Below are 9770 nucleotides of genomic sequence, written 5' to 3' on the forward strand. Positions count from 1 at the left end.
TATCCTCCGTATCATAATAAGCACTTTTCAATCTTGCGCAATAACTCCTGTACTTCTTATTCAAAGATCCCATGATAAACTTTTTCCTTTCTTTTAACTTCTTATCACGTTCCTCTTCATCCTGGCCATCCTCAAATCCAATATCAAATTTTTCCTTGACAATACATACAAGTGTAGTTATTAGAACAAAAAAAAAAAAATTACAAGAATATAATCTATTTGTAACAAGATATATATTAAAAAAGAAAAATACCAGAACAAGTTGCCACATCTTCTCCTTATTTTCTTTCGGTATTTCTGAAAACACTTTCACCTCATACAGTGGAGCATTAAGAGGATCTCTAACAAAGGCACCACAATAACTTGTCAAACAAGCTCTATTTATACCGACCGGATGACCCTTTATGTTAAAATCCACTTTTTTTTTCTCACCGGGTCTCATTTTTACCATTTGAAGATTTCTTGTAGGACTTCTTGGAGTTTTGGTCTTGTAAGTTTTTATATTTTTTTTTATTTCCTATAGCATACAAACATTATAGAATGTATTAATTCGTGCAAAGTAAAAAAAAAAAAAAAAAACATTGAAAAAATAATAACAAGAAATACCATTGTTGTCTTTTCTTTCATTATTTATAGGTGTTTCATTATCTTTACTTCTAATCATGTCTGCATTGTTGACATCTTCTTGATCTTCTGAATCAATGTCTCTTGTTTGATCTAAATTGTTATCACCTTCTTGACCTTGAAAATCATTATCATCATAGTTCTTATGGTGCTGCACATCATCTTGTACTGTATCAAGTGCATTTTAATTAGGGTCAAGTTAATAGAATATACTTTTAACTTCAGAAATTGCATAAACATTCTAAAATAGACGCTTGTATAATGAAATTGTAATATTAATAATAAATGTACCTTGAAAATGATCACTTCTTTCACCTTCATTTCGTTGTTGAAATCCTAGTAAGAGTTAAAATTTAAAGACTAATGAAATATAAATGCGTATCTTGATCAAATATGAAATTATAAGTATAAGTGTATAAAAAGTAACCTTGTATAGCTTTGATGGTTGTTCTGATTTTATAAGAATTTTTATTTTCATGTCTTGTCTGTTTTTCTTTATTTGATCTTAATAACCTAGAAATTGACATTGGTGGAATGACATTGCTTGTTCGACCCCTTTCTTTGATCTTATTAATTTTAACCTGGAAAATTTAATAATAAAGAATAGGTACCCAATTATAAATTATGCATAAATATTAGATATTATCTAAGAAAAACTTTATGAAGGAACTTTTCAATAGTTACCATGTTATTAAATTTGGAATACATAATGGTAAAATAAAATGTTAATATCTCAACAATATATTTTGAAAGCATTAAAAAGTTGAACAAAAAAAAAAAAAAAAACAATACCTTTTTATTTGAAGTCTCATTGTGAGTTTCTTTCTCGTACTCAACTTTTTCATCCTCATTGGGTAGATAATTAACATCTTTCTCAGGAGAAGCATTACACTTTTGTTTACTTTTCTTAACTTTTGAGCTATCTACTAAGCTCGTCAAAGAAGCTACAATGCGCTTTATGCCCATTGTCTTCATTCTCATTTTGTTACCTTCAATTGTCTTGAGTCTTTCTAGATCATACTCATTTTGAGCTATGGAATCTTGCTTTGAAAGATTTTTTCTTCCCGATCTTGACATTTTGGAGCTATAAAGGAAAAAATATTAAAAATAAAGTTCTGACACTAGTAGAAAAAAGGCCATCCGTAACGGGCAAAAAGGGCCCATCCGTAACGGGCAGCGTCCGTTACGTATACGGCCGTTACGGATGGCCATTGTTATTCGTAATGGGCACCGTCCGTTACAAATAACAACTTATTCGTAATGGGCATTTCAAGTGTCCATTACGAATAATGGGTTATTCGTAACGGGCGTTTCAGGTGCCCGTTACGAATAAGTTGTTATTTTAATACAATAAGTCATTATTCGTAACGAGCACTTGAAACGCCCGTTACGAATAACCCATTATTCGTAACGGGCACTTGAAGTGCCCGTTACGAATAAGTACTTATTCGTAACGGACACTTATGATGCCCGTTACGAATAACTACTTATTCGTTACGGACATTGTAAGTGCCTGTTACGAATAACTAGTTATTCGTAACGGGCACGGTGCCCGTTACGAATAAGTAGTTATTCGTAACGGGCAATTACAATGCCCGTTACGAATAATCTTCGAATAAGACAAAAAATTAGGGGCATTTGTAACTAGCATTTCAGGTGCTAGTTACAAATACCCCTATTCTTCTTTCCATTTACCAGTTACCACCCAAATTATTATAATAATTTATAACAAATCCAAATATTTCATGCCACAAACATATTATAAAACATAACATATACACCAAATCCAATTTTGTATGCTAATTATAAACTCTCCTATTGAGAAGTCCAAAACACTATTGATTACAAAATTTAGTAAATAATGGAGCACAAACAGCAGCAGGCCAGTAGTAACAGCAGCAATCAAGAGCAACAACAAACACCAACCAAAACACTTCAGCGTCGATCAATGCACCAACAATCTGTAGTAAGGAAATACATTATAAGCATAAGCTAGAGAAGAAAGATAATTGCTTATTGAACTTGAAGATACCTATATAGTAGTTGTACAAGATATAAATGATTGACTATTTTCAGCTTACCCGTTTCATTGTTTGAATTAGCTTCCATCCTCAGCTCTTTAATCTGTAAGATTATTTTCAGCATGCCCATCTTATTGCTGCTACCGCTGAAATTTTAGGCAACAGATTAGAACAAGAATGAGGAAAATTTTTACTTCCAACAAAAGTACCAATAATCAGCCGTTGAAAACACAATTTTCAGCATGCTAAGCCAAGAAAAGGTCTGAAAGATGTGTTTCAGTGCATGAGTGTGTCAGAGGAGTACTTTGACTGCTACCACTCCTGCTGGCATTATTGCCTTGAATATTAGGCCAAATGAACAAATGATCCCTCTTCCAATATGTTTATGAAATTCCGAGTAGGCTACTGAATATTCCTGGTATTAGAATATAAATCTGTAAAAATTGCAATCGCACAAATTTCCATGAATTTAATTGCTGTAATATGATTTTGACACTCATCATCAATAAAGGAAAATTTTGAGTTGCTTTATCATGGAACACTTAATAAACCAATACTTAAAACTCATGCCATTAACCAAAAAAAAAAAAAAAAAAGAATTGGTGAGTCAGTGATGCGGAGTATATAAGGCCACTGCTCATCTTCACTTAAGAAAAACATGGATCGAATGATAACTACGAGAATATCATATCTGAATAAATTGTGGAAGCAAAGCACAATATTCTCCAATATGCCATTTTTATTTTCTTTACCTCATATCAGTGATATGAGTTTTTTACCATCAATATATCAATCTGTTAAGTCACTTTTTGGTCCAAATTCTAATACTGTACAGTATACCATATTCAGATGTCTAGAGACCAGAAATTGGTACTTTCCTAGTATCATGGCTATGATTTTACACATTATTAAGTAGCAAACTGAAGCTCAACTTTATATGGTCACTTTGATTCAAAGCAAACTAACCGCTGATGCCGATGTCGGTGATGCTACTGAAGGCAAATTATCAACACCAGGCAAAGATCCAAGTCACTGAAATCCAGTAGAAATGGGTTTCCTAACAGCTAATACATAATCATACAGGAATCCCAATCTTTCCTGCCTCCTAAAACATCAAAAAAAAAATCACAGATTAGCAAATTAAGAACCCTAACCCAAACACTAAGTCAGCCACTAAAACACAAACATGAGACAAGCAATCAATTTAAAATATTTGCAAAGTTTTAGAGAATCCAATGCCCAGAAAAACTAATAAAATTGAGGGACTCTTATCTAAGCAGCTTGTGAGCTTTGAGCCTTGGCTGCTTCAATTCTAAATGTCTCAGATATACAATGAGAGCAAGTAATAGGAAAATCCACAAAGGGAAAAAGAAATATAGTTACTTGAAGATATATGAGCATACTCATTAAATACAGAGGCCAAAGAGAAGCATCAATAATATTTTATTATACAAACCTAATAAGGAATATGCAAGGTGATAACATCTAAATATCTGTCACTTACAAAGATCAATGTATAGATGTATGCTCCTGTTAAAATAGGAAGTCCCAATGTAGATATGAATATGACTCCTAATTGAAGCAACAATTGAGGACTATCTGTCACCCTTGAGAGATAAATTGGGACAGTAGCAAGGGTTCCAACCAAGGCACAAACTGCAGCTGCTTTCACTGATTCCAACCTCTCTTCATTTAGGGTGATCTCACCCTTCTCCTCCAAAGCTCGTTCCGCTTCTTCAACCATTGCTTTTGCTTCTAATACCTCTTTCTGACACTCTGCAATCTTAAAACAGTTACACTGTCACAAAAGAGTACAACAATATTTCGCGAGCAATACATCCAAAATAATTATTTTCCCAATTCATACAATTAAAGTACCAAAATACAATAGTCACCAATAAGAATTGAAATAGTGAGAAAATCACTAGTATCCCACAGCGGATGTCAAACACCCGATTCCATAGCGGACGGCTAAGCATCCGAATCAGCATTAGAGGAGAAACCAACACAAACACAATAATTGGATAATAAAAGAACAAGATATACCTAAATGAGAACAAACTTACTTTAGCTAGACCAAACCCATATTTAACAACCAGAAAAGATATAAAAATGGGTACTAAACAAGACCACAATATATAAACAAAAAGAAGGTGGAATTGGGGATTCATCATATTATTGAAAGTTGATAACAAAATATTGACTAAGATGGTCCAAAGGGTAAAATAACAATCAAAATATAGTCCTCTGCCAACCCAAATCCACTCAAAGTATAATAATGAATATGGGACTGCATAAAATTATCAAGAAAACAAAAGAGTAGCAATAGCCAGGAGGTAATCTTACATAAAAAAAACCATGAAGTACGAGGGAATAGATTAATACCCATAAAGTGTAACAATGAAAGACGATCCCTAGTACAATAAAAGGCACAATAGGAATAGAAAAACTAATCCAAAGGTGATAGACAACACTGAGAATTAAAAAGATATAAGCCCATCGATTAAAACTATGCATGTGACCATACAAAGATGATAAACAAAACACACCAAATATTGATCATGCATTCTGTAGTTCTCCATCTAGCTTTACTGTTGACCAACAAAATTGTTGCACATCAGTAGAGAGCTTGGCTTGAAGTTTTATAGGTCAAATCCACATATGATGAGAAAAATGAATAAATCTCATGACTTTGCTTAGTATAACATCTTAGATAAATATGATGAATGTTTCCCAGCCTGTTTAAGACAACATCGTAGACAAATAAGATAGGAGGAATGTAACCTCACCCCTTAACACTGAGAGAGGCCTCATACCCCTCAAAATCCATGCCAAAAAAAAACTACCCTGAAAGCTAAATACAGAAAATATTTCCCGGATAACGAAGAGTTACATAGAAAAAAAAATACACAAAGGATCAGCGATAAGCAAAAACTCCACTTTCGTGTATTTGTAAAATGACCAAGCCGAGATATGATAAATTTAAAAAATCCAGTGATCACAAGTTAATTATCAATTAAAATAGTCAAATGCAATATAGCAAGGGAAAGAAAAAGAAAACTCTTTATTTTAATAGCATAGATATGACAAAATGAAGTATTGCACATAAGATAATGATTGAATAATGTTGGTCAACAAAAACGCATCCACATTAAAGGTCTAAACCTTTAATTTACAGCCAATTACTTACAATGGGGTTTCTTAATTTCCTATTACCAAGATAAAGTTAGACTGTGTCAATCATCAAACAGTTGCACCACCTTAATTATTTATAAGCAACAATAAACAAAGATATAAATTACAAGTTTTCATATGTTCTCCATACCATTTACTGCAGTCGGCACTATATAGTCTACCACAATCAGCTCAGGATATTCATCATAGATAGAGGCAAGGATATCTTCTCTTTCTAAAGGACTGTGGACCTGAATTTCTTTATCTCCCACTTGGACAAGCTGCCCACTCTCCTCATGTGCACCGAATGATACAGGAACAATATGAAGTCCAGCATTTGCTGCTGCTTCGATAACTGCCTTTCCCATTTTACTCATGCAACTATTGACCTATAATCAAAGAATCACATAGAACAAAGTTTCTAAGTAAAAGACAGCCTAACAGAAGCACATGATGTTCTTACAACCATAATCACTTAAAAGTGAAATGCCATATCTAACAACAGCAATAATGACTATATGGTTTGTCAACTTCTGTCAAATTGAAGCATATCTTTGATTTCTTTCAGTAGCTCAAAAATTGTAATCAGTAACTGACCACAAACTGTTATAGTTAATACTTAATAGGTATATGTTTTCTGGCATCCAACCATATTATTCTAGATATTAAGACATAATTTGATGTGAATAAGTTAAAGCCCATGCCATAATTTATAGTAGACCATTTTCACTCTACTAGTTAGTCACAGCCTCACAGGTGCATGTAAAAAACACATAAATGGACAGGTATCAGAATTGGTATGACTTTAACAACTTCCTCTAAGATACAAGGATTGTTAGATAAGTATGATGGGAAAATGTATGATTGTATCCTAAGATCAACCAACCAACCAACGTCTTCTAGAAGATTTATACATCAAAAACTTAGATCATTTCCATCTAAACTAATAAAACAAAGGATCAGATCAATGCTCTAGCCAATTGATTTAGAATTACCAAACAAGATAAAGATCAATCTAGCTGTGGAATCAGAGAACTTAGCTTACACCTAAGATATCAATCAGAAAGCTTCATAGAACAAACAAATAAATTGACCTCCAGCAAGGGTGAGACTTAAATTTCAAAAAGACAAATAAATAAATCGCAAGACACAGTTGAAGATTGTCAGCCAAATCCAGCCCCGTGGCTCACCTTCCCCTCCCCCCCACCCCTCTCCTTATGCATCTTGAAAAGCATTGATAATTCTGTGTATATAGCCAATTTCAATCAGCATTTACTTTCATTCATCATACTCTCATAATTTATTAGAGAGTGCACAAATATAAGCGAAGCAACAGACACATACTAGTGAGTAGTGACAAACACAATAACCTTTTAGTTTTGGCTTGATAAAAATTTCCATGCAGCTAATAAATTTAACAACATTGATAAACAACACTGAGAAGACCGACTATTGAACCTAAACCCATTACAATCAGGTTCCAAAAATCAAAATAAATTCTTTTTGCTCAAGATTATCAACGTTAAATGCACATAAGAAATTCTAGCAGCAAAATTGATTGTTATAATCTTTAATAAATTGAGCAATATAACAAATAGTTCAATAATTCACCTCAAAATATCCCGAATTTGACTATAATGACCTGAAAAATTGATATTCAATGGTTAATAAATGAAAAAAAACAGAATTTGCCTCTGATTTTGATTCAATAAGGAGTTAAAGCTCATAAGCTTCTACAATGGAGCTTCGACGGAGGTGAATTACTCAAGCTTCAGCATCATGGCTTTGAATCGGATTTCAGAGATTAGCCATGGACGAATACCAAAAAAATCATACTCGAAATGTCGATCTTCGAATAATTGGTCCAAATAAGTTGACATAATTTCACAATTCAGATCTAAATAATGAAGATCTGCAATTTAAAGTTGTAGATTGAGGAGAGATAATGAGCGAAAGAGAGATGTGAGACTATGAGAGAGAGAGAGGAGAGAGGAGAGAGAAGAGGAGAGGGAGGAAAATGGCTGATGGGAGAAACCCTAATGTTAGTCCTAAGCTCCTAACACGTGATCGATTTGTAACAGACCTTATTTGGCCGTTACAATTAGAGCAGTAATTGTACCGGACAAATTTCTGTCCGTTGCGAATACTGTTTATTTGTAACGGTCAAATTTTCGCCCATTACAAATATTAGTTATTTGTATCGGACCTATATATTGCCCGTTACGAATTATCTTTTTGTAACGGATTTAATTATGCCCGTTACAATTGAGGCGTTACAAATGAACTTTTTTCCACTAGTGTGATAAACTACGACAAGTATGTGCATGAATCAAATCATTACAATAGATTAAAACTTTGTAGAATTCTAAATTAAAGCAAAAAGTAATTAAATTACTGTCCGGATTAATTTGTCAAGTTGACAAATAAAGAAACTTAAAACATCATAAAATTATTAGTTTATGTATTTGATTAATATGCCCTTGTAACAAAAGCTAGTTCCTTAAAATCTCTTTAGTCAAAACTTGCAGCAGTTTGGTCTAGTGCCTTTCATATAGATAAATACATCATGTAACAGTATGAAATTCGTGAGTGTGATCACTTTTTTTTTTTTTTTTTTTTTTTTTTTTTTTTTTTTTATCTACCATGTAGAACATGAGAATTTGTGAATAGTATAAAGGAAAGTTACTTTTACAGGATGTGTATCCAGATGGTCATATGTTATTTATTCTTTGATATCTCACATTTTACTCACATGAGACATTGTTATATGTTGTTTATTCTAATATCTCTTCTTTTTCTCACAAAAATCAGTAATCTACACATATTTGCACAAAAATCAACCAATAAACACATTTTAGTTCAACTTAAATAGTGGTATAACTTAATAAAAAAATCCTTTATAGTATACTAGTAAACAATAAACAACAAAGTTATTACGAGTATATTTTACCATTCAATTACAATTCCACACTTAAAATAGTTGAATTTAAAATTTATGAATAATAACCCTAAATTTGCATTTCAATTAAAAAATCAAGAATACCCTTAAATTGAAAATAATTAATTATAACCATAAAAAATTACTTCTAATGATGGATTAAACGAATTAATTACCTTGGATGGTGATACGTACTCCAGCAAATCAAATTCGACTGATTCTAATCGCTATTTTGCTTCGTCTGGCTTTTCTCCGAGTTCGAGCAGTATTATTTTTTTGTATTTGACTATTGAGATTTCTTAGTATAAAATTATAGGAGGAAAATTTGATAAAGAAAGTTGGACATGGGATTATTTACCACATATTTCAAAAATCGTGGAAATTTTAGGAGGGAATAACATATGAAAATAAAAAAATTCCCTCTCAAATTTTGGGGTTAGTTCAGATCCGAAAATTTCCATATTTTGGATCATAATTCCACCAAGATAATCAAGAATATAATTATTTTCTAAATTTTTTTCCTAAATTGTTGAAAATTGAAGATAAGCCAGAAAGATTAGGTGGGTTGTTTAGTTCTTTTTGGGGAAAAGATGGCGGAAAATACGAAGGCCTTAGTTTAAGTGGTGGGGGTTTTTCTTTTTTTTTTGAGGGGGGAGGGGGGTTTGTTTTCCTTCATTTTTGGTAGGGGATGGGTCAATGGGAAAAGATGGAGAACTGCTAAGAGTGTAATATACAACAAAAAATAATTACTACATTCATGTTATAATATCGTTCTATTTTGACATTCTATAAAAACAAAAATAGTTTTGACTTTTATTGACTATTTATATACTTAATTTAACTAAAGGTTTTTATCAACACGTTAAAAAAATGTATGTTGCTATGTCTTTGGATTAGTCTTATGTATATTATCTTTATATCAACTTTTTATACTTATTTTTAATACACTAATACTTCTTAACACAAATGTCTTAAAAAGCCGTTGTTTGTCAATAAACAAAGTGTAAAACTTA

The 9770-nt window shown here is 32.3% G+C and overlaps 1 protein-coding gene across 5 annotated transcripts; it reads right to left on the minus strand.

The window, feature by feature from the left end:
* Positions 1-2337: 2337 nt before the first annotated feature.
* Positions 2338-9417, minus strand: LOC145564105 (uncharacterized). Of its 5 annotated transcripts, XM_081624447.1 has the most exons (7): positions 8934-9416; positions 5971-6208; positions 4150-4421; positions 3612-3750; positions 2950-3060; positions 2706-2791; positions 2338-2585 (listed from the first exon to the last, which is right to left on the minus strand). In XM_081624447.1, the coding sequence occupies exons 2-4, from the start codon at positions 6194-6196 to the stop codon at positions 3721-3723; spliced, it is 528 nt and encodes a 175-aa protein (XP_081480573.1). In that variant the 5' UTR covers positions 6197-6208; positions 8934-9416; the 3' UTR covers positions 2338-2585; positions 2706-2791; positions 2950-3060; positions 3612-3720. The 5 variants fall into 5 exon arrangements, with proteins under 5 accessions (XP_081480573.1, XP_081480575.1, XP_081480574.1 ...); XM_081624449.1 differs by adding an exon at positions 7431-7461 and having other exon boundaries at positions 2706-3750; positions 8934-9417; XM_081624448.1 differs by lacking the exon at positions 2950-3060.
* Positions 9418-9770: the final 353 nt, after the last annotated feature.

The sequence above is a fragment of the Chenopodium album genome, chromosome 10 (genome assembly GCF_948465745.1).
Source record: "Chenopodium album chromosome 10, dcCheAlbu1.1, whole genome shotgun sequence".
In the NCBI taxonomy this organism is placed as follows: domain Eukaryota; kingdom Viridiplantae; phylum Streptophyta; class Magnoliopsida; order Caryophyllales; family Amaranthaceae; genus Chenopodium; species Chenopodium album.

Excerpts from the sequence above, each read along its gene's own strand:
- LOC145564105 (XM_081624449.1), bottom strand. The coding sequence starts at position 6,196 with ATGAGTAAAATGGGAAAGGCAGTTATCGAAGCAGCAGCAAATGCTGGA. Across the intron at positions 4,422-5,970 it reads AGTGCCGACTGCAGTAAATG|AGTGTCAGAAAGAGGTATTA; the intron begins GTATGGAGAACA and ends TTAAGATTGCAG. Across the intron at positions 3,751-4,149 it reads ACATCTATACATTGATCTTT|GAGGCAGGAAAGATTGGGAT; the intron begins GTAAGTGACAGA and ends TTGATGTTTTAG.